We start from the raw sequence: 26,342 nt of genomic DNA, 5'->3' as shown, positions 1-26,342 counted from the left end.
GAAGCATTTGTGAATCCAGTTTTAAAGGTATTCTTCCATTTATGGCTCGATTTCTAGAAGACTGGTCAAAAACAAGTACAATACCAAATTTTTCTCAAATCATTACACTGAGACTCATTTGGAAGAAGAGAAGAAAGAATGCTAAACCTCAGCTTATCCCAGAAATAATTCTCATCCCATCAACCCTGAAGCTTAACTTTGGTACCTTTCAGCATTTGGAGCCCATACCCAAAAGTATTAACTCCACTTTATCCACGAGTGAATGTGCAATTTACATATGTGCTCACAATCACCGCCAGTCTTTTTTAATTGATGGATAGTTGCTGTGCAATATTATATAAGTTACAGATGTACAATCTAATGATTCATGATTTTTAAAGGTTATACTCTGTTTATAGTTATTATAAAATATTCACTGTTTCCCATGTTGTACAATATATCCTTGTAGCTTATTTTATACCTAACAGTCTGCACCTCTTACTCCCTTACACCTACATTGCCCCTCCCCTCTTCCCCCTCCCCACGGGTTACCACTTGTTTGTTCTCTATAACTTAATCATCACCAGTCTTGACCTCATCCTGCAGGAGCTTGGCAAATAATTGGTGAGTGACCTGTAGAATAGTCCCAGGGTTCCTGATTTTTTGGAGAAGGAAACACTTTAGACAGCTGACCACTGGCTTTTGCCTTTTATGGAAAGACCTATACATGCTTCAGTGCTGGTGTCATTTGTCCATTATTCTAGACAGAATTAGTCCAACTTTTATCTCTATCTCTCCTCTCTCTTCCCTGTACCACTGTACAAATCTTGAAGACATCCAGCTTTCCCCCCTCATGTGTGCTTCATGATATCTTGCTCATCTTCCACTCACAGACTTCTCTATCAGGGCTAAACTCCACTGGCAGATAAGACTCCCCAGACTCAGTCAGCTTCCCCTTTACTTCCCTGACTTACAGGAAAACTGGAGGATGCCCTTCCTAACAAGCTCAACATAGAACTAAAAGCAGTTCATCTACAGCAATAGAGGAAACATGTATTTCTCCCCCAGCAGCATCACTCCTTCCTTTTAGCAAACTGCTAATGAGGCAGATGGATTCTTTACAATGTCTTACCTTTTTCCTTTCAGAATCACATGCTGAATCAACATAACAAATCTATACAGGTAGTATAACAGATTCCCCCAGAAATCAGACAGACCTAGCTTTAATAAGGGTCCACTGCTTATAGTGACACAATGTTTTTTAACATGTTTCTGATTCAGTTTTCTCATCTGTAAAATGTGGATAATACTAATAGCCACCTCATTTGCTTAGAGTCAAGAATAAAATCATTTATACAGGTTCTGGGGCATTTAGCAAATAGAAATGATTACATGATGATGATGATGATGATGATGATGGTGGTGGTGGTGGTAATAGTAAAGGGGAAAAAAATCACAAAGCCACAAGATTTAGGATACAGAAGTGTTTATTGACATAAAATAAACATATCATATATAGCTCCATAATTATTGTCATAAATATTAATATTAGCCTTATGGTTAAGTAGAAATATCTTATAATGCTTCTATAAATAAATTCATATTAGTAAAATTACATAAATAACACAGGTACTTAAAGCAATAAATTAATTCATAAATATAAATTATTGATTATGGAAATGAAATTATTTAGGGGCATTTTCCCTAAAGAGGTGGGGAAGTAATCTTTTTTGTGGGGAAATAGACAACTGCTTAAAAATTAAATTTCTGTGCATAAAACACCAACTACGATAAAATGTTATTTATTAATAGATCTCCTTATGCTTGGAAGGTCTACCTTCTGGTCGTATGGATACAAGTGACATTGTTCTCTTTTTTAAGCTAAGCAGGGGTTTGTTTAGAATCCACACAGGGCTGTGGAGTTTGGCTTCCCCTTTTTCTTTTGATAAAAGAAAACCTCAGGGGATCTTATTGTTATTTCTAACAGGCAAGAAACGTTAGTTATCCATTTCCGAGCTTTGCCCTGGACGAGTGCATTCATTTTTCAGGGCCATAAACAGCAAATACAGTTCTCCAATTACTTTGATCTCTCCACTCTCTCCAAGCTGTGAAAATAAGAACACACAAGTATTTCAGCATTTATACCATGTTTTCTAAAGAGGAATAAATTAGAGGGAGATGAGATGGTTAGGTTGCTGGGACAGAAACCAAGGTTTAGCCTTTTGTAAAAGATCAGTAATAATACCCTTTTAGCAAGTGTGATTTGCTAAAAGACTTTAAAATTACGGCTATCTGAACTGAGAGGGCATCTGTGGGCATCAATCTAAGCTGATGATGTTTCAAACCACTTCCTAACCAGAGCAAACAGATAGAGGCTGTGCTGGGATCTGGGGGACCCAGAGTGCCACTCATCCTGCCTTGCCCTACCTCCTAGGCCCACTACTGTCTATGACCAACCAGTTACATATAACCACTTAGCTCAAACAGCCTTGAATCAAAACTGCACATTACCAATACACATGGGCTTTTTCTGTTCCCACTTTCTTGACAGAGGGGTAGAAAAAACAGGTTTTCACATTTATGGGGAAAATACCAAATGCATCCTATCCAGTTGCTTTAATAGTAGAAGGCCAGAAATGACTTCTAACACCCCGTCTTTCCTTCTCCTTCCAAGCAGTAGGCAAATGAGGCTTTCAAACTCCATGGGAGAGGGAACCCAGGTTCAAGCCCAAATCATCCTCCTCTGAAATTCATCTGATCTATTAAATCTGCTCAAGATTACCTCAAATAAAACAACAACCCTAAGTCATCATTGTCCTCTAGATTTCGGTCTCCTTTCTCTTCCTGCTTTCTTCCACCATTCCATCTTTCCATACTTCCTTTGACATAATGGCAAGAGATAATTTTTATATCTCAAAGACTCCCAAGATTATAAAGAATTTTAAAGCTTCTCTTGCCCTACTGTGTGTCATCCGTTCTGCTATAGCCTGCTCTCTGCTTTTACCTCCAGTGACAGGGAATTACTACCCCCCAAGACAACCCTCCCATTTCAGACAGCTTTGACCAGTTTTTCCTCATGCTGAGATTTGTCTGAATAACATTCCTCTCACTATGCTTTCTGGAGCTAAAGGGAAAAAAAAAAAAGCATAACCACTCTTCCACATGGCAACCGGTTGCAAATATGAAAGTCAATTCTCTCAAAATGGATTAAAAGATTTAAAATCTGTTTTCCCACACAGATCACCATCAGATTTTTCTCTCCCACACTTCACTTTTCTAAAGACAACAAAGTAAGCTGACATGAGGGATTTTTCAAACCAGAAGCGTAAAGTACTTCTTGGCTATGGCATGCTAATATTCAGCCCTCCACGTCTAGCTAATGATTCTATAACAAGAGAGTTGATCTTCACAATGAAAAACAACAAATCCTTCAGTTATCAAAGGAAGAACCAGACACGTTCATTAAAGCATGTTCAGGAAGAAAGACTTTTTATAAAAAACATCAAGATGGAAAAAAGGGGGAATTGAGGTTACGCTTGTTCCTGAAAATTCCATCAACTAGAGCCTTCATGTTTCTGAGGTTTCATTGTACCTGCTTGCCAAATCATCACTTTTGCTGCTACAAATCATACCTCTGTTTTTTGGATGAGTCACAGTTGCTGGCCTGAGCCTTCCACCATTGCTCTTTTCCCCAAATAGGCCATATTTGGGGAAATATCTTTCACTGACAAATATTTGACAATATCTTTCACTGTCAAAATATATACTAACCTATACCAGATAGATGCTCACTAGGGCATTGTTGAAGGAGGGAGGAGACTAGAAAGGAAGGAAAAGGAGAGAGGAAGAAAAGAGGGTTTCCAGTTTGGACTTTCATTTCCCTATAGTGAATCCATTACTAGTATTTTCATTCTATTTGAAACTGTGTAAAAGAAACTGGGGGTTGTTCACTTTTGCTTTTAAATTAAAATCAATAGATATTGGGTATTATATTATAACAGTTAAATGTAAGTATCAATCATTCCAGAAATTCATCCTATATGCAAGTCCAGCTCTTTTGTTATGGTTGTTCTAGGTATATTTCTCCAAGTTTTAAATCTTCAAATGAATGACTTCAAAAATTATTTCAAATAAATTTGCCCCCAGACACTTTTCTGGTTTTGAACAAATGCTTCTTCAGATTAAATGAATCAGTAGGAATCTTAAATTTCCCTTAGAATTAATGAGACTAAACGTAATATCCATTGCTTCTGGCCTGGATGGGATTCAGAAGACCTGCATTCTATTCTGGCTCTGCCAGTGACTGGCATATGGGGTGATGAGATTAGATGATTTAAGTTCCTAGCCAGTTCTAGAATTCTATGATTTGCAAAATTTGGAAATTGACTTATAAACATATAGACACATCTAAACACATATGCATCTAAATAGTCAACCCAATGGCAGGAGAATCAAGTACAAAATCATGACATGGGGCGAAAAAAAGGAAAGAAAAGAAAGGAGAGGAAAACAACATTTGTCTCTTCTATCAAATGATTTAGCATTAATAGTTATTAGTAGTACCTTTTTCACTGTGTCCTTCAGATTCTGTACATTTCTCTGGATATTCTGGTTGTCACGCTCAATATGCTACAAAATGAAAACCAGAGAAACAATTTTAACACTGTTGTACTGAAGCTTTTTGAACCTCAGCGCCCCTAAATGAGGTATGTTACATTCACCTGGAATTAATGTTCTTAGCAATTTTGCCCACAATGACCTAGATTTCACCAGTGGCCTAGATTTTCTGAGCTCTTGAATTTCCTTGGACACCAAAGTCCAGTCATTCTATTACATGGGACCTCACTTCACTTTTGGGAAACCCTACTGAGGTTGAAGTTTGTGGAAAGAGTGGAGTGGTTTATGCAAATCCTGTCAAGAATAAAACCATAACTGCACCTCATCAAAAATGTGTGCTCAGAACAAGAAACATACATAAAACATCTTATGTGAACAGGGCCCTCCGCAATAAATACTAGGCCCCCTTTGCTCTGCTTGCTCTACTCAAATCTTTTTTCAGAGTTTTAAATGTTCAGAGGCATCGAGTTCACAAACTTCTGATTTTGTCACTTTCCATATCAAAAGGGCAGCAGTCTTCAACTACCCACCACCAAATATTAAATCTTCTTGTTTCCCTCTTTCTCTCTTTCCAGTTCCCTCCCTCCATCAACTTATACTCAGTGGATTCATTTGCACCAACTGGCATTTTTCCTTACAGCTCCCAACCCCTTTCTCATCTCACATAACCCGAATTAGTTTTTTCCAGGGACAAATAAGCCTCATGTGGTCTCTCAGACCCGTCCATCACCATCAACTCAAAGTGTGACTCAATTAAAGCAAAAGTAAACATTCTGTGACTCCCGGCGATTCCTGTAATGGTGTTACTGAGGCACTTCTAACTGCCAGCATGGGAGGGGCAACAAACAAGGGTGGGAAAGAAAAGGGCTCCATGCAGAAGAAAGAGGGAGGGTGGGCACATGGGAGCTGGTGGACTTAGGTTGGGAAAGGAACTTACGCATTGGCCTAGCTTTTTGTTGAGCCTGGCCAGGAAGGGCACCACCTCCTGCATGTAGGGCTTGAATCTATTGGATTGGGGGAGCAGCACCTCTTCAAGGGTAAAGTTCAGCACCTGCTTCAGCACATGGCAGCGCTCCATCAACTGTTGGTGAAAGTGAAACAGCAGGGCTCATATTAGGCGACATTCAGAAGACCCAACTCATCCTCACCACCGCTCCAAATAACCACGAGTGGCATCATGCCTATGGCTTACGTTGACTCCCTGGAACAGTTTGGTCCCAATGAGACGAACATCTGTGTTGTTATCTGCCAAGCTAGCCTGGAAGAGAAGAAAAGACTAAGTGCTTGGACGTCAAGGAGCTAGAAGAAATGTCCGTAAGTAGAGCTGTACTCTATCCCCTCTCCCCAGAGCAGCCACATAAGGACTAAAGAAAGGATTCAGATATGTGCATGAGTTTAAAATAATGCTCAGGTGTTGGGAGGAAGGATAAATGAGGAGTTTGGGATTAACATATACACACTACTAAATATAAAGCAGATAACCAACAAGGACCTACTGTATAAGCACAGGAAACTATATTTTGTAATAACCTATAAGGGAGAAGAATCTGAAAAAGAATATATATATACATATATATATCTGAATCACTGTGCTGTACACCTGAAACTAACATGACATTGTAAATCAACTAGACTTCAATAAATAAATAAGATATGAGGGTATAATGTACAGCATAGGTAATATACCTAATATTTTATAATAACTATAAATCCTTAAAAATTGTGGATCACTATGTTGTACACCTGAAACTTAAATAATATTGTAAATCAACTATACCTCAGTTTAAAAAAAATGGATTTAAAGCTCCTAGCATAGAGTTCATAACATAGTAAGTGCTCAATAAATGTCAATTTCTTTCTCTTCAAAAAATAAAATAAAATAAAGTAAAATAAAATAATGCTTAGAGGAATAAAGGGAAAAATAAATAGTCAGATGGGCTACTAAATGGCTCCTTTCAGGGTAAAACACAATGTACGCATCCTAAAGCCCAAAATGGAAGATCTCCACAAAGTCTCAGAAGAGACAGAGAATATGATGGCTGGTCTACCTGTAGAGATAAATGTTGGTTTCTTAAAGATCTTAGATGTGCTCTGAAGAAACTTTAAGAACTATTCAGGTTCCAGGTAGATAAGGATGCGAAAGAAGAGAGAAAGAGTGAGATGAGTACCTCATGAGCCAACGCGAAGGTGCGGTTGGTGATGTATGGCTGCTGGAAGTTGGCCCTGTCGAGCCTGCAGTGCGACACGATGGGCACAGCCGCTCCTCCCTGCACCCACAGGGCCGTGAGGAGGAGGCAGCTGGCCGCCAGAGTCCCCATAAGGGAAGAGCTCATAGATTTCTGCCGGCCAGCCATTGTAGACAACACAAACTCAAGCAACTGGTGACTAGGGAAGGAGAACCTGGTATCAAGAGAACAAGAAGCAAAAACAACATAAAGGAAAAAAGTAAGTATCAAGAAGTGTCACACCCAACAAACAAGCATACCAAGTTTGTTGGAGGACTTACCTGTTGATTTCAATGATTCTGCTTGTGATGGGAAGGTAGAAGATGCCGCTTTTATAGCCCCCAGGACACCAAATTGTGTGTGTGAAAAATATGACATCAGCAATTATCTAATTTCCAGTGCTGTCTTCTGAGAACTACCTAACCACCATAGGAGCCCACAAAGCACCATTTCCTAGCTTTCCCACCTTGATATGTCAGCATTTCCCTAAAACGTCATTTTTAGGGCCCAGAGGGTGCTTTTACAGACAAATCCCAGAAATTTTCCAAACTCTACATACTTTTCAAAGAAAACAATTGCTTTGTCTTTGTAGATTCCAGGTTTAGTATAATAGTTTTTGATTTCCTATAGTCAGTGAGTAAGCATTTTGGTCATGAACTCATTTTCCTACCAGCTTCATAGATTCTTATCTCATTGGAGGTGATCAAAAATAAAGCACTTACATCCTCTGCTTTAAAATAAACAGTAATGACAGCTGGAGGATAATTCCATTTTCAAAAAATAATTTTATCTCATTTTTAAAAATATGCTGAGTCCTGAAGAAGACTTACATTTTAAAAATAACAGTATTGGCTAATCTAAGCACCATTTTCCTCCCGTTCTGTGACTTTTTTTAAGTGATCATAACAATTATACTAGATGCAAATATACCTTAAATTTTTTCATTAAATTATAATCAATATCAATTTAAGTTTGGAAGTATTAATGCTGAACAATCTGATCGCTATTTTTCTTAACATGCAAGTATTTTAAGAATACAAGCAATTATACTTCAATAAAGATTGAAAAAAAAAGAATATAGTAAATACAGTAGTTCTTCATAAAATTTTACCTGCACTCATTCTAAACAACACACAAGTCTCAAAAAAATTTTCCAAAACCTTATAACATTTTTTATTATATATATGGAGGTCTAAAGAAGAGAATCTGGCAAGTTAGTTATTACAAGTAGACTTTATTAAAAATACATTGAATTCTAAATAATACCTAAAAACTAGACTGAAACCCTCCCAATGGGTGGGAGCAGGGAGCAAGTACACTCATCTATTGCTAAGGGAAGGAATGTGAATTCATGCAAATTAGTTTGATCAGATATTTCTCTTCACAACGAGTTCAGATCAGGAACATCAAAGAAGGGATGTGAATAATTGTAGAAACTTGAGCATTTTGTGAGATGGCACAGACCTAGGCAAGGAGCCACAGTAGAGGCTTAGGACAGCATGAGGACACTGAGCATTTGGGAAGGTGGTCTTAGGAAAAAGAGAAGGTTAAGGAGGGTAAATAAAAACTAGACCCATTGCCCACGTTTTCTTGTGGTTGTTCATGAGCCCAAGATGAGGAAACTCTTCTTTTCCAATTTCCTGTTAATAAGATATGAGCATTTTTGTCCAGATCTCTATATAATTATATTAGCATTAGGGTTAAGAGTTAAGCTCTTAACTCTATATAGAGTTAAGCCCTATATATAGAGTTAAGCTATATAATGGATTAACTAGGCTTTTGTTTGTTTGCCTGGGAACCTTACAAACATACATAATTTTGTTCCCGGGGAAAATAAGTTCTGATATTATTGAATTATATGCTTCTGAGGGAAGAGTCTCTCTCTCTCTCTCTCTCTCTCTCTCTCTCTCTCTCTCTTTCATCTTTGTATCTCCAACACTTAGGACAGTGCAACACATGTAGGAAGGACCTGGTAAGAACACGTTGAATGAATAGATAGATTAAGTTAAATAATTTACTAAGTATCTTTGGGAATGTGCATGGAGATAATTTGGGTACTGCCTTTATAGCACTTCTAACGTTGGGGTTTGACCCAGTACTACTTGCCAGCTTCCTGCATGAGGAATAAATAGCTGTGAAACAAAAATAGAATGCCGGAAATTTGCAAACCAGTCTTTAGTAGCAGTGATACATCTATTATTCATTATATGGCCCTGATGGACAACCATTAATAAGATAGTGTTAATGGAGCAAGGATCTTAGGTTTTAGTGAACTTGACCAAGCACACTAAGGGGAAAATATGTTCTAGAGCTGTATGTGGACTTCTAGACAGTCATACAAGGAGTCTCAATATTTGCTATTAGGAGAGATTGTAGATACAGCATAAAACAGCTAATGTGAAAATAGCTAGAGACATCTGTGAGCTAAATAATTTCAAATCATTAATGGGCCTTCTTTGCCGTTGTTTCTTTGTGAATTTTCAGCTCTCTCCCAGAAGCCACCCCGGAAAAAGGGCAACCCCAGCGTCCTGCTCCCCAGGCCCAGACAGACTGTACCCATGGTCGATCTTAGCTATTTGCTATCATCTACCTGGTCTAATGCCAGGAAGGGCTAACCAGAGTCCTCTGCCAGAAGTAGGCTTTTTTATCTCATTCACTACACCAGCCCCAGCACCCAGAACGGTGCCCGGCACATGGCAGGCGATGGATATTCACTGACTGCATGATTACACTCCTTCCCAACCCGTTGGCCGATGCTTGGAAATCCACAATGCATTCCTTTAAAGTACACATCTCTCTAGAAGTAGGACTTTAGGTATCTCAGGTAAAAAGTTCTGTATTCATCATACTCCTCAGTACAACACATATGATCACTGTTCCATACAAGGTTCCTTCTGGGTGTGTGTGTGTGTGTGTGTGTGATCCCACCCTCACTATTCTCCCTCCCTCTGCACCAGTCACCCACCACCACCTCTAAGCCTGCCATAGACAACTGCTCTAATGTATTTGACATACATTTCTAAATATATATGCATCCTTGTAAAACAGCAAGTAGCAAGTGTTGTTTAGTGGCGGGGGTGTATTTTTATTTTATAGGAATGTTTCTCTTTCTTACTCTTTCACTTGGCACTGTGGTCTTGCAATCTACCTGCGTTGCTGTGTGTAGCTCCTATTTCTAACGTGACGTGCCATACTGAGTCTCCACACTTTACTTATCTGTCCCCCCCTTTTTTTTTTTTTTTTTTTTTTTTTTTTTTTTTTTTTTTTGCGGTATGTGGGCCTCTCACTGTTGTGGCCTCTCCCGTTGCGGAGCACAGGCTCCGGACGCACAGGCCCAGCGGCCATGGCTCACGGGCCCAGCCGCTCCGCGGCATGTGGGATCTTCCCGGACCAGGGCACGAACCCGTGTCCCCTGCATCGGCAGGCGGACTCTCAACCACTGCGCCACCAGGGAAGCCCCCTGTCCCCCCCTTTGATGGGCACCTAAACCACTCACAAACATCACAGCACTAAGTAACCTCTTCCAAGTCATTTTAATGGTAATTTTAGAGAATATCTTTGAAACAGTTACCCAGGAGTAGGTCCACTGGGTCATAGAGATAAATTTGTTTACTAGATACATCAGATTGCTCTCCAGAGAGGCAGCGTTGATTTATTCTCTCACATCAGTGAAGAAAGCTTTCTGCTTTTTTTTGGGGGGGGGGCGGGTAGGAATTTATTAATTAATTTATTTATTTTTGCTGTGTTGGGTCTTCATTTCTGTGCGAGGGCTTTCTCTAGTTGTGGCAAGCTGGGACCACTCTTCATCACGGTGCACAGGCCTCTCACTATCGCGGCCTCTCTTGTTGTGGAGCACAGGCTCCAGACGCGCAGGCTCAGTAGTTGTGGCTCATGGGCCTAGTTGCTCCACGGCATGTGGGATCCTCCCAGACCAGGGCTCGAACCCGTGTCCCCTGCATTAGCAGGCAGATTCTCAACCACTGTGCCACCAGGGAAGCCCGCTTTCTGCTTTCTTACATCCCCACCCACACTTGGCATCATCCAGCTTTAATGTTACCAGCGTTTGGAGGTTTAAAATGGTATCTCATTGTTGTTTTAATTAGCAGTTTTCATACATTTGCAGCCACTTGGGTTTCCTTTTATGAATTCATGGTTTACATCAGTTGCCCATTTTTCTAATGGGCTTTGGTCTTTTTTTTTTTTCTGTAAGTATTTACTGAGCATTTATTATGTAGCAGGCAGATTCTAATAATCAAAACAAAACAGAAAAAATAAAACCCTGCCCTCATGGAACTCCATGGTGGAATCGTCTAATGTATAAATACATACAGAGCCTAAGTTATCTAAAATCTGACAGGTACATTTGTGCTCAAATTTATTAAATGAACTGGTGAAAATCAAGAACAGAGAAAGGGATGGGGTGAGATGGTCATGGGGGAAATAGGAGGAACGTATCAATGACTTTTCAGTTCAGCCCCCAATAATTTCCTTCATTAATTATTTATGCAATCATTTTTATAATATCTTACAATATCTGATGGGCATTTAACAATTGAAAATAATACTACATTTATAGTAAATGTCTACAAATAAGATCAAAGGTCAGGGACTATAATCACTCTTGCATATACCTTTGACAACCATAACCCTCCTATCATACTTGCTTCACAAAACCGCAGCCATGGCTAAAGCAACCCTTCACCTACTCTGCACCTACACTCATGCAATTGAACATGGCTGGAGAACATCCACACTCATAGTTCATGACCATGAACTTCAGGTGAGCCATTCATTCAGTATAGCAATCATACCGTAGTTCCCTAATCTCTTCCTTTGCCTAGTCTTTCAGATGATTATTTCACATCCTCTCTCTTTTAACCAACCAACAGCTTCTCTCTCATCCTCACTTTTAGCTGTTTAGCTGTTTTTGACCTTGCTTCCTACTTTCCTATTGAGAAAACTGAGGCAATAAGAATCAGCATCAAAACCCACATACTCTGCCTTCCCATTTGCTGCTAAAGACAAGTACCTACGCACCACTGTGCAGTCAATCTGGTCTCTAATTTCCATTCCCTCTCACCTAATCAATGACACTGCTACAGTAAGTTTCCCCCTTTTCCCCAATCATCAATTTTTCACATCCGTAATTCTCATCTTAAAAAAAAATTTGACCCTGCTTTTCCTCATAGCTACCACCTCATTTCTCTGCTCACCTCTGCAACAAAAACTGCCCCAAAAGAGTTGTCTAGATTCACTGTCTAGAATTCCTGTCCTCCAATTTTCTTTTAAATCCACTCCAAGCAGGGCTTTGCCTCCAACTCTCCATCAACATTGATCTTACCAAGTTTACCAATGACCTATGCATTGCAAAATCTAATTTTCAATTCCCCTTCTTACTTGATACATCTGCCTCATTTGACACTACTGATCATTCTCTCCCCATAGAATATTTTCTTCACTTGGCTCCAGGGCACAACTATCTCTGAATTTTTTCCTTCTACCTCACTAAAGGCTCCTCCTTTACCTCCTTTGCTTCTTTCTCCTCTTTAACCCTTTACCAGGACATAAAGATTCCAGCTCTGTTCTCTTTCCTTCTCTAGCTACACTCTCCTTGGTAATCTCAACCAGTTTCACATGGTTTCCAGACCTCTCCCCCAAACTCACATGTTCAGTTTTTTCTTCAATCTCTCTACTTGGATAACTAACACATATGTTAAGTTTTCAGTGTCCAAAGTGTAACCTCTTATTTTCCATCCATACTGACTCTAACCATAGCCTTCCTTATTTCAGTTTATGTCAATTTTATCCTTTCAGTTGGTCAGTCCAAGAACTTTGGAGTAATCCTAGACATCTCTCTTTTTCTCATACTGTACATTCAACCTGGAAGGAAATTTTGATCATTTGACCTTCAACCACTAAAATATATTTTTAAATACATCTAAGTACTCCACTCATTGCTACTACCCTGGTCCAAGCCATCATCTCTCTGAATTATTTGCAACATCCTCTTAACTGGGCTCCTGTTGCTACTCTTGCCCTCTACAGTCTATTCTCAATGCAGCAGCCAGAGCAATATTTTTTAAACGGCAAGTCAAGCTTGTCGGTCCTCTGTTCAAATCCCTGCAACAGCTCTCCACTTTCCTCAGAGAAGAAGACAAAAGTCTTGTGCTATCATGGTCTTCAAACCATGTGATATCTCCCTGATTACTTGTGACCTCATTAGCTCATTCTTTGCTGTTAACTAAATAAGCCAGGTGGCAATATGCTATTCTAAAAATAGCAAGATGGTCAGAATACCTGAGACAGAGTGAGTAAGGGAGAGACTGGTTGTAGATGATGTTATAGAAATTGACAGGGACCAGATCAGGTAGAGCTTTGCATGCTATAATACTTAGATTTTATAAGAGACAAAAGTTCACTAGAGTTTAATAGCTGAATTGTTAATCTGATTTATTTTTAAAAGATCACTTGGACATAGTTAATTTTACCTGGGAAAGGTAAATTTTTCATAAATTGAGTGTAAGAGAAGAAGGTAAAGAAGAATTAGGAAGCTTTTTGCAATAGTCGATAAAATATAACAGTGATTTAGACCACAGTGATCAAACTCAAGGTCTAATTTGAAAGAAAGGCCAAAAGGATTTATGGACAGAGTTGTAAGGAGAAGAAAAAATATATATCAACTAGCAGTTGACCCTTGAACAACACAAGTTTGAACAGTTCACTGGTCGACTTATATGCAGATTTTTTTCAACAGTAAATAGTACAGTACTACATGATCTGTGATTGGATGCCAAGGAAACTTGGATAGGGAGGAAATGTGGCTGTGGAGGGAGTACTATAAATTACAGGCAGATTTTCGACTGTGCAGTGGTTTGGAATCCCTAACCCCCACGTTGTTCAAGGGTCAACTGTATCATAAAACTCTAATATTATTCCATTACAAATATGACCAGACTAAAAACCATCTTAAAATAGCTAAGAAACTTCTCACAATGCTAAGAATTAACTTGCACTTCATTAATTCAACATCAGTATAAACCCAGTGTAATAATACCTTATTTATATGGATTTAAAATAAGGAGTAGGAAAACTTTTTCATAAACACTAGCTATATATAGGAAAAGAAAAGGATGTTAAGCTTGAAAACATGGTGTCAAGTCTCAGTCAAAGAAAGAATGTATCAAATGATGTCTTCTTTTTGAATATTCACTTTCCATAAACTGGTATTCTTAGATGAATAAGTCACACACTGATGAGCCTCAGTAATTTAAATCTTTGGAACAAAATGGGACAATAAGTATTTTCATTGGAGAAAACTTATTCTGACCATGAGCAGGTTACCAGTTCTCAAAGGAGACATATCACTGAAACACTGTTAATCCTAGGCAAAAGGTCAAAGGTTTTCTCTACTGCTAGACCACCTGTATAAATCCACCCTAAGTCAGCAGTGACAAAATGCTTTACTCTGACATCAAACATTTAACAAAACCAAAACAGAATTGAAGTAGTTTAAAAACACCTTACTCTGGCAGCACAAGCGAAAGAATCAGGGCCATGAGCTGCATTTCTTATGCCATCTGTTCCAAAGAGGGCTCTAATGCTTCCAGGAGCATCTGTACGAGCCAGTCCAGAGTTTGCAGGTCCAAGAAGTCTTTTCCATTCACATATAGCATCATCTCTTAAAATCTCCATGGCAATTATAGGACCACTGGTGATAAATTGGATCAGCTCATTTAAAAAGGACCTTGACTGATGATCTATATGAAAATCTGTTGCTTCTTTCCTTGAAAGTGTCATCATTTTGAGTTTGGTTAGAGTAAATCCAGCTTTGCTTATGATTTCAATTATTTCTCCTGCTTTTGATACTGCATCTGGTTTAATCAGGGCTAATGTTATGTCCGAAGCAAGGTCCTGGAGCAACACCCCATGGTGTGCAGCAGACTGTAGGCAGGCTGTAGCAGCAGTCTTGGCTACTCAGGACAGAGGGAGGCTACCATTTACAGAGGGGAATTGATGTCTGGGCTTTGGTCTTTTATTGTTGTTGTTGATGATGATGGTTTGTAAGAGTACCCTGTATATTTTATATATTATTCTCTTTTTGTTTGTAGGCAACTCTTCTCCCAATTTGTGTCCTGTCTATTAAATTTTTCTACTTGTCCTTTGTTGAACAGAAAATGTAATTTGGGTGTCATGTAAAACATTATTTTTCATTATATTGTTTGTGCTTCTCGAGGCTTTGTGTAAAAATCTCCCTCCATCCCTAGGTCACAAAGATATTCCTCTGTCTTTTATTTACCCTATAATTTTGCCTTTCACGATCAGGTTTTTAATGCCTTTGTGTAGATGATGGAAAGTAGGGAATCAGTTTTATTTTTTCCACGTAGCGAGCCAGTTTTCCCAACACAGTTTACTAAACAGTGAGTCCTTTATCGTATGTGAACTTCCCATTTATAAGTAGCTATCTTTGAGCTCTCTGTTTTGTTACACTGGTTTATTTATTTTTCCCTTTTTGTTCTTGAGCTAGTTCCATATTTTTTATTACTGAGGAGTGTCATTATATCTAGACAGGAAAGTCTACCTTCTTTTCTTTACTTTTTAAAGGCTGGCTTAGCTATTCATGAACTTTTTGTATATATTTTGCATAAATTTTATAATAGATTTGTCAAGTTTCTAGAAAAATGCAGCAGAAACTTTAGAATATCATTTAATGTAAAGATTAATTTGGGAAGAATTAGCATCTTTATAACATAAATTCATTCCATCCCAGAGCATTTACCATCCATCTCTCTTCTATGGAAGATCTTCTTTTATACCCTTTGATAGTCTTTCAAAATTGTCTCCCTGAGATTTGGTGCAGTTTTTAAATTCCTAGCTACATTATAGTAGAAGTAAGATTTTAAGCTGTTATTTATCACTTTCACCTGGGTGTGAATGAGTACCAAGATGGCTTGGAGAAAGAGACTATGTGGGCTACTCATCTCCTGAGAACATAAAGAGCATGTACTTTTTTCAACTTCAGTAGAGAGGAGAGACAGAGGTACCCAGCAAAGAACAAAGCTAGAGACAGGGGTTTCCAAATGTGAACTTCCTTTACTTTTCAGTTCTGTTCAAATATAACCCTGTCAGTACCCAGGACAACTTCTTACCATGTCCACCCTCCCTCTTAACACCCTGCCCACAAAGATACTTGTCAACCATAGCCACCTTTCTCTCCTTCCTGAGGACTAAATCTTGTGAATCTGTACTTTACCTCATCTTAAAGGGAAGACTATACCCACGGGGATGTGTCATAATATAAATGAGTACAGTTTCCTCTCTAGTCATACCAAGTACTGAAATTGATTTAAATGATAGAAGAAAGCAACGTTTATGCAGTTCCTCACTACTCTAGGACATAAACACAGAATTTGACATTGGCTTCTTAATGTCCGCCCTCTACTGTCAGAGTTTTTTAAACCCATAGATCCATCCCAGTCTCTCTTTTCACTGATTTTTTTTTTTTTTTTTTTCGGTACGCGGGCCTCTCACTGTTGTGGTCTCTCCCGTTGCGGAACACAGGCTCCGGACGCGCAGGCTCAGCGGCCATGGCTCACGGGCCCAGCCGCTCCGCGGCATGTGGGACCTTCCCAGACCAGAGCACGAACCCGTGTCCCCTGCATCGGCAGGCGGACTCTCAGCCACTGCGCCACCAGGGAAGCCCTTCACTGATTATTTTGACTAGTAAATAAGTCTTAAAAAATCATAATTCACCCTTGCTTATATCACCAGATATTCTAAATCATAGCTAATTGCCTATTATCAGTGAAACTTTTATCCCAACTCTCTAATCAGTTTTAGGATTATTAATGTTTCTCACAATCATTTGCACAGGTTAAATAGTATTTTAAAACATGACTTTAAAAATTCATATTAAAAACTCTATGTATCTTGGTGCAGTTTAACCAGACCCTCTCAGTCTCTAATAAGAAAATTTGGGGCCATGTGAACTAGACATTTCCTATATTCTCATGACCCTGTTGAACTTGTTAAAATACAACTGATCAAACACAGTTCCAATTCTGAGGTGATTTGGTTTTAAAATATCACAAACGTCAATCCTAAGAAAATGCCCCCTTTCCCTTTTCTTTGTCCTAATTCAAAAGCTGTGTGTGCTATAAATAGGACAAAACATCACCAGTTTAGGTCAGTTGGGCAAGATGTCACTCTAAATCACTGCAAGTCTGAAATGCAGTATGTTTTAAAAGAAGTACCATTTTGTTATTACCTCTAAATTCTTATAACCAGATAAAATAAGCTAATTTATTTCATTCTGTTTAATAAATATCTGCTTTGTTTCTATTGGAATATTTTACCAAGTAAGGGTTCTTGAACCCATGTTTAATACTTTTTAAAAATACAGTAACAGTTAACATACGAATTGCATTGTAGTAGCCTTAGGATTAACCTGAAGTGGGCTTACCTTTGAGAGGAAACACTGAAGTACCTAAACACTGATTAGAGAACTGGAATTGAGATTGAACTCATATTAGTTAATTAACATACCTTTAGCGAAATTTGACCTACAGGCCTTTATATGAGTAGGGAGGGAATTAAATGTAAGAACCAGACGGAAATAGTATTGTAATACTTGAAAGCCTAGAAAAGGGAGGAGTTAACAATAAATAATAAAGTCATAGACAGCAAGATCATCTATTAGAACATTTAGTTGAATGGGTCCAAGAGGAAATATCTAAGTAGGTTTACCAGGAAATGGAGCAGAGACAAAGAGCTATGCACAGGTTGCTGAATGAGAGAAAAAGGGTAATTTGCTTTATTTATTCATTTCCTCATGCATTTCTTCATTGTAACATCAGCTCCATAAGAGCGCAGACTCTATCTGGCACTGTCCTTAGAACATCCTTTTCTATGTGTTTATTACGGTTTAATAAAAGTTTTCTTAACATTCTTCAGAATCAGTTACACCTTTTCAGTGGTGACCCTGTCCACATTTTCCTCTTACTTGGGCAATAATCTCCAGGGCAGCTTCTGCTCGGTTCTGTACTTCTCAAGAAGTGATCAGTGTTGACCTTCACTATCTGTTCAGGGTTCTCGTCTTAGGTCATGGACAAAACCAGGGCCACACCTTGACTTCTAAAGCTGATCCTACACATCCCAGATTTCGTCTCTTTTCAAGCCTACTCCCTTCCAAGCACGAGAATTCCTACTTCTTTATCTTGAGAACTCAATGTATTAATGACTGCTGAATATCTGCCATGTGCCTAATACTGTCTTGGGCTTTCAGAGATGCAAAATGACTAAGACATGTCCCTGGCCTCAAGAAGCTTATTAATACAATTGATTCAGTAACATTTTTAATTCAACTGCTATGTCCCAGGTACTGGGCTGGACACTAGGGAGGCACAAATGAATAAGGTGTATTTCTTGCCTTTGGAGCACTCAGAGTATAATGGAGACAGTGATCCCTCAAAGAGAAAAATAATGACTCTTGTAGTATTATCCTACAAATACAAAATAACATTAAATGAATAAAACATGTTACAATGGAATTATAACCATTACAGTACAGGTGTCTGATTAGAAATTGATACTGGAAACTCATTCAAGACTTCAAGATGTTGAATTTGAGTAAAATTGTTAATACTATCAGTATTTGGATCAGTTTAAAGCATGGAAGAAGGGTTTCCCAAGAAGAGGAAATGGCAGGGAAAAGAAACCTTGGAGATGGGGCTGGTAGAAGAGAAATGACTAGTTAGATTAGAATAGAATGATGTAGAGAAGTGATGGCAAAGAAGGGGTGGGGGGTAGGTAGGGTAAGAGCAGCTTACGAGCAGCTTTGAATACCAGCCAGAATAGTCTAGACTTGAGACAATGGGCAATAGAGAGCCATTATGGACAGTTGTGCATGGAAGGGACTTGTATAAAGCAAAAACTTAAAAAGACAGCCTGAGAGTTACGGGAAACATGAATTGGAGAGGCAGAAAATGACATCAAGGAAATGAGCTAGGGGACCGTGACGGCAGCAGCAGGGGTAAGTTAGCACCTACTGCTGCTGTAAGACACAAGGGAGACGAAGGTCAGAATCCAAATATACTGGCGGCACCAGAGGGTAAGATTCAGACTTAACACTAGTTTGAGTTTGTGACACAAAATATTTTTTTGAACACTTTAATTGAGGCAATTCAGTAAAAAAAAAAAAAAAGTCAGCTACTTAAGATGTTTTAGGAACGAGTGATCCTTGAAACATAGTCCCATACACTGCTGGTGATCAATCGAATGATCTGGTAAACAACTGGCATACCCAGAGTGCAGAGATGCCGTATGGGGGTCCCTGAGAAGGTGCAGCCACTTAGGAGAAAAGGATAAATGGAATAGGAACCGCTGACTTTGAGGGAAACTGAGGCCAAATTTGAAGGCTTCGGGAAGAATCACCAAACTGCTGCCACTGATTATATCTGCAGCAGCCCAGAGGCTTCTAACCAACTTTCTCCTCATAATTGATTCATGAGCCCAAAGGATCCCTTCCTGTCCTCAGGGATCACTCCTCCTCCCCCACTCTAGCTGAAATGACAGGTGGGGAACCAACTGAAGCCAAGATCAAATATGCTTCCCCCGTGGAATGGGGTGCAGTGGGGGGAAAGGATAAGAATGAGAATGCTGGGGCTGTGGAGATTGTATGTTTGGAGACAGGGGTAAAAGGGACTTGGTGGCTCCTGGATTTTGCCCTTATAGAGATGGCCTACGCACCCAAGCAAGAGAACTACTAGTGAAAACAAAATTATCAGTTGGTTGACAAAGATTCTAGTTGCTTTGACAGCTTCTTGACAGAGCCTGAGCAAGAGCGTGCACTAAGACAAAACCCTTCTGCTCCTCATCAGACACTCAGACAGTCTGGAGGCAACTGAGTAATGAGAGCTGATTTCTTCAGCTTCAATGTTGACTGTCCTCATCTCCACACATTCCCAACAGAGAGAAGCACGTGGGAGAGTGGTTTCCGCTGACTTTGACCTCAAGGCAGAACTTTATCCCAAAACACCAAGGACGTGACTAGAGACGTTCCTGCTTGAGGAAGATCTTTTTTACTCTCTTTCATACAAACATCCAATCACAGTTCACCATTGGTCTCTTCTTCCCATTCCCAATCCTCCAGCCCCACCCAGAATCTCTCTTTTCAGGTTCAATAAGAATTGAGTTAAAATTCTTTAACTTGGCATCATCTTGGTCTCTGAATCTGATTTGTTCTGATAACCACATTCTCAGGCTGTTCTCAGCCAGCCATGAAAATGTGCTCCTGTGGGGCTTTCAGGAACTCCACCAGATCCTTTGAGACTGAGGAAAAAAAGGAAGTTTGATGATGTCAGTATAGTTTCTATTGGAAGGAAAAGAGGTGGTTTATATCTGTGGACAGCGTAACACTGACTGAGTCACACACATTCTAGTCTTTCTTTCCTTTTCCTCATTAGCAATGGGGTCAATTATTCACATTTCTCAGTAACTATTATCTTCAGTTAGAATGGATTTGAAGCAAAACTGTGGAATAAAACAAGCGTGCTTTGGGACTGTCATCTGTTCCTTTCCACATCATTTCATTCACCATCGTCTCTCTCCTCTCCAGCTCCAACCTCTAGCCCAAACTGTTTTATATGCATACTAAGTGATAAATCATAAAACTAATAGCATCCATAATTTTCATCTGTTCCCCCAGATTTTATCTCATTTGATCTTCATAATAACTTGTCAAATTATGTTATTCCAATTCTACAGATAAGAAATATGAGGCTCAGAAAGGACAAATAACTTTCTCCAAGTCAACTGTTACACAATGACAACTTCAGGGCTAATGAAGGGATTTTTCCATCACCATGCTCTCTCATAGTGAAGTGTCAAGCTAAATGCATCTCCAGTTATAAGATTTCAAGTATTAGCAATCCAGGCAAAGGAAATACTTGGTCAGCAAAGAAAGTTTCCTGGAATCCATGAAACTATACCACTTCCTCTTCCACTAAGTCACATAGTACCTTGTGTGCACTCCTATCATGGCACATGTGAATCTGAATTAAAATACCCTGGTTATCTCTCTATGTATCTCCCCAACTAGATGGCTGGCTCCACCACAGCAGGGAGCATGGATAGGTCAGTTTTTATATGCTTCTCCCTGTAATTCCATTAAATACCGTGGTCTGTCTGACTGCCTGTCTGTCTGTCTGTCTCTCTCTCTCTCTCTCTCTCTCTCACACACACACACACACACACACACTACAACACTTTATGTTTTGCCTAGGGATGAGCTGAAGTAAAGTGAAAAGAACAAGAAATGAGGATATGGCTATTCTACATAGCATTTAATATGTTACGTGGTTACTCAAACTGAACATAGAGAGTTTTTTTAATGGGAAATCTCCCTCTTACATTAGGAAGAGAGATTGAGAGAGAATGGCAAGGAAAAAAAGGGGAGTGCCACGGACAGCAAAGCGAGAGGAGGAGCAAACTGCCCACTTCCTTATTTTGTGAAGGATAAAGCCTGCACTCACGGGAACCCAGCCTCTCTGGGGTTCATTCTTTGAGCGAAGATCAGACCTGGAAGATTCACTGAAAGGAGGTCGGGTTGGGAAGGATGCTGTGTCTCATGAGAGTTATCCAGTTCTTCCCACCACAAGCAGACACACATGCCCCCAGAGTGACCCAGCTTCAATGACCACCCAAGTTCACCGCTTTTCTGCTTTCTCCACAGTTGCAAGGCCATCCTGAGGGCACTCTACATGAAAAACTGAAACTGTGGGTAATTATTAGTCAAATCCTTTTCACCTGCCTTCACTAATCAAGCTCGTTTTAAGACTTGCATGTCCTCCAAGCGGCTTGTGGCCTAAACAATGGGATGTTTGCCCAGGTGGCTTTCCAGGAACTTGGGGTCAACTGTGTCTAGTAGGAGCTGAGCTGGTTATGACTGGATAGGATCATGGACCCTCCAACTGGGCATGAGCAAGGGTCCCCCTGTGACCTTTTGACCTCAGGGAGCCAAAAACTCTACCCTCAGATGCTGCTGAGCACCTCCACATTTGAACGTGCAGAGGCCTGGAGCGTAGTTACACCTGCCCAGAACCACGATCACTGCACCTTTTTTCAATCACCTTTCCCCACGCTCCCCACACTTCCCATGCCTCAAACCACCCTGCAGCTTCATTCCTCATCCCATAAATACCCTGAGCCCCTCGCCTTCGGGGAGGTGAATCGGAGACTTGTTCTCCCATCTCCTCGCTTGGCTGCCTTGGGAATAAACCCTCTCTTTGCTGCAAACCTCAGCATCTCAGCATTTTGTCTTGCTGCGCTCAAGCAAACAAACCTGGCTGGGTAACAAACCCACAGTGGCAGCCACGCTCACCTTCTTTACTAGACCTGTTCTCCTCCACTCTTCCGCCGTTATGTTGACCCCCAGACTGCTCGGGGTTTCCAACGTTTCCCCCATGGAGGCATAGCCTCATCAGAAACACGCCATGCCCTGGTCCTTACCTCCTGCCCCAAACCTTATCAAAAATTGTTCTGACCTGTATTCCTACTACCCACTGTGGCACCAGGTAACTGAGACAATAATGGCTAACTAATCCACACCTAGGCATTAATAGCTAAGAAATTCTAAATGCAGATAGGCATTTTTGCAGGATTCTTTAACATCTTAGCTCAAAGGAACAACTGGCGGGAAACTGGTACAAAATGACAGGCTTATAGAGGAAAGAGTTTGGATATGTGTCCCTGGGCAACTTTCCGTGCCTCTTACGCATGTGTTGGGCTATGCCCTACCCTGAACCCCTGACTTTCTTATAACATTAACATTTCTGTGACCTCTTTGGAAATATTTGTGGTTGGCTGCATTCACTGTAATTGAGAAAGAGTAGAGGGTTTTTTATATTTTCACATAAGATCCCAAAATGTATGATTGCATTATTGACACCAGGTTGACTTGGGGGACTTTATAGCATGCTCACTACCAGGTAGCCATGAATTAACTCCCCCAGGAGGTCCAGAAAACCTCTTCCAGGTACCCTTCTGAGAACATGTTCTAATATCATGTTTGCCTATGGGATTCCCCTGAAGCACCCTGGTGGTTTAGTGTTCTCGACAATGACTTACACAATGAAGAGGATTGAGGGAAAGAACTGGAAGCCAGCATCACTTTACCTCAAGAGCCACAAATGCTTCCTTCTTTCATTTTTTCACACCCACAAATAGAACCGAAACTCTACCTTGATCTTTTGAGATAATCCACTTTCCTAGATGTCTACATTTGTCACACGTTGTTGCTACGTGCTGGCAAAAGCATCATTCATCATCATGAATTAAATTAATTAAATTAATTTGAAATAAAATAAAAGTCCTGACACTCGGATAGAAGTTATGTCCTGAAATTCTGATCTATCCAGAAAGGACCTTTCCATGAGTTTATGAAAAGCCACTTCTCCCCATAAGTCAGTCTCTCACAAGAACATTTATTGAGTGACTTCTGCATGCCTGACCCTGTGCTGGTCCTCATTATGTAGGAGGAAAGAAACGTAAGGAACACCTCCTTATCTTATATTTGAGTCAGTGAGACAAACACAAAGAAGGAGCAATTAGGAAACATGAAAGTAATGGTCAGAACAGTCAGTGTTGACATTAAGTATGATAGAAATTCAGATCAGGGTGAGTGTTGGGCTGCACCCCAGAGGCCTGCAAGCCCTGTGCTTGCCCAGCCTCAAGACCAGAGAAAGAGCCCCCGGAGCCAGCGACAGAGACATCAATAGTTGAATGGATGGGGGATCTTACTTGTCTGAAGCAAGGTCCTGGAGCGACACCCCACCGTGTGTGCAGCAGTCTTCGCTATGGGGAGAGGGAAGTTGCCAGTTACAGGGGGAATTGATGTCAGGTTGATTTATCAGTTACCAGGGAAACCAGCAGAGGAGCAGACCCCTTACTGCCCTTTTGATAAGCTATCATAGTGGAGCCCTTCTGATCTAAAGTTTAGAACAATCACGAACTGGGACTGGGGGCAAGTATGTAGGCATTTACTGGTTAGGCTTTATGATTAAGAGAGAAGTTTAGTCTCGTGAGTAGGGTGTAGGTGAAACAGGCACTGGTCGAGCAGGGCATGTACAGACAGCAAGAGAACAGCCATCTTAAATGGCCTGACCATAGTGAGAAACGTGTACATGTGCAAATTTCTTGTTAAAAATGCCTCTTTTTAAAGAAATCTTGCCATCTTCCTTTTTCTACCCCTATTAGAGAAGAGAAAGGAATTTGACCTTCAGGGTCCCAAGTGAAGCTAAAATGTTATCCTTGCCTGTTCACAATTTCTGCTCTGAGCCACAGTCATAAAAGGAATCTGAATGCCGTATAACAACATGACTTTGGAATAATAGCCTTCTAGGCCAGCAGAGAATTAACCCAAAACACAGGCACCCCCTTGGATGTCCAGGCGCCAAACACTGAAAGAACAAGCCAGAATAATTTGAAATTAGAGAATTCCATTTTAGCAGAGAGTGGAAGTAGTGTAAGAACCATACACTGCTTTGAGTTGTCACCAACAGAGAATTAATAGAAAGTTAAAATCTCTTGACTGGAGGTGGTAGTAAGACTGCATACATTTGTCACAAGTCATAGAACTGCACTTCGAAAAAGGATGGGTTTTACTATGCATACATTATATCTCAGTAAACCTGATGAAAGAAGAGAAAGAAGGAAGGAGGGAAGGAAAGAAGGGAAGAAAAAGGTTGGGAGGGATTGAGGGAGGAAGGGAGGAAGGAAAGAAGAATTTGGCTAATATTTGTCTCTCGTATCCTAAAATCTAATTGTGTTTGAAAAAATAAAATGGGGCTTACCCGGAAAAGGTATTAATCCCCAATTTTGCCAGTTTCAAGGCAATTGTTTTCTCCTAAATAGACTGTTCAATAATAGAATGGAATGCATTGTCTTGTAAAGGAACAAATTCCTACCACTAGAATGTGGCCAATACTTATATAAAACTTACTCAGCTAGGTGATTTTCATAGCCCATTTATGATCTTTAGCATAATCCTCCAAGGGAGGTATTTTACAGATGAGGAAACAGAGACTTAGAGCATTTATGTGACTGCTATTTGGTGATGGAGGTTGGTCCAAGCAGGAGCAGAATATCTTCTTGCACTTGATACATATGTATTGAGTTCCTACCAAGTCTCCATTGCTCTGCGGGTACATGTTATCACTGTGATAGATCTGGCCCTATCTTCACAGAGAGTACCATCTACCTAATGAAAAACCCCCCAAAAAGCCCATCATCTTACAGTGTGTCAAGTGCTATGGGGGGTGGGCGGAGGAAAAAGGAAGCACGAGGAAGGTGCACTTTCCCAAGACTAGGCAGATATGAAGAAGTGGCATCTAAGCTAAGACCTGATGGCTAAATGAGGAGTTAATGAGGAGGTCGGCAGTGGGAGTGGGATGGGGTGCGGTGGCAGGGAGGGGGCAAGGGGTGAGTTATGGGTGAAGGAAATAACATGTGGGAAGACCTGGAGTTAAGAAGGAAAATAGTGCATTCAAATAACTGAAGTAAGTTCCATATGACTTCAGCGCTATAGGAAGAGTAACAAGACATCTCCCCCAGATGTGCACATGACTCACTCCCTCATCTCCTTCAGGGGTTCTTTCTCTCTCCCCATCTTTAGGAGCAGTTTTTAGTTCATGGAGATTTTCCATGTACCCTCTGACTCCATGCTTAGACTCCCCATTATCAACATCCCACACCAGAGTGGCACATTTGTTACAACTGATGAACCTCCACTGACACATCGTTATCACCCCAAATCCCTCAGGTGTTTGTTACAAAACTCCTTCTCAGGGAAGCCTCCGCAACCACCCTGACACCCGCCAACACCACCCAACATATATATTCACTCTTTTCTTTTTTTATTAGTCAGCTACTGCTATGTAATAAATTGCCCCAAAACTTAGCACCTTAAAACAACAAACATTTGTTATCTCATATAATTTCCAAAAGTCTAGCTCAGGGTCACTCATGATTTGTAGTTAAGAGCTAGGCCTGCAGTCCTCTGAAGACTTGACTAGGGCTGGAGAATCCAGTCTCTCTCCCATGACTGCTGTTGAAGTCCTTGTGCCAGGTGAGGAGTCTGGCACATCATGGATGTCACAGGGGGATTCTTCCGTCGGTTGCTGCATTTGAACTCCAGTCGTCTAAGGGACTTTCTGACTCAGGGTGTGGTCCATACTGCCATGGCACAAGCCCTCATCAGCTTCACTGCTGGAGACGTGCCCCAGGGTTCCACCGACTGTGGAACTAGTCTCATAATTTGGAAATTATTTGCTGTAAGCAGTTGATAAATTTTAGCTGTGGGGGAAATTATGATTCACTGAATTATAAAAGTCTCAGACTTTTACAATATAATCATCTCATTAAAGAAAAACATGTCCCTAAATATGTAAACAAAAGATACATACTAGGCTGGGCTATGTTCTCAGGATGATATGCCATTCCTTTTTTAAAAATCAGGAACAATTGGAT

At 40.2% G+C, this 26,342-nt stretch overlaps 1 protein-coding gene across 1 annotated transcript; it reads right to left on the bottom strand.

Annotated features, from left to right (window-relative positions):
- Positions 1-1,976: 1,976 nt before the first annotated feature.
- Positions 1,977-6,950, bottom strand: IL22 (interleukin 22; the record flags this gene model as incomplete). Its single annotated transcript, XM_081250215.1, has 5 exons — positions 1,977-2,084; positions 4,543-4,608; positions 5,534-5,677; positions 5,789-5,854; positions 6,765-6,950. 5 exons carry the CDS (start codon positions 6,948-6,950, stop codon positions 1,977-1,979), a joined length of 570 nt encoding a protein of 189 aa, XP_081106341.1.
- Between the last annotated feature and the right edge of the window lie 19,392 nt (positions 6,951-26,342).

The sequence above is a fragment of the Mesoplodon bidens genome (genome assembly GCF_964165515.1).
Source record: "Mesoplodon bidens genome assembly, chromosome: 11".
NCBI lineage: Eukaryota > Metazoa > Chordata > Mammalia > Artiodactyla > Ziphiidae > Mesoplodon > Mesoplodon bidens.
Note: the sequence above shows the minus strand (reverse complement) of the source record. Positions and strands in the feature narration are given on the sequence as shown.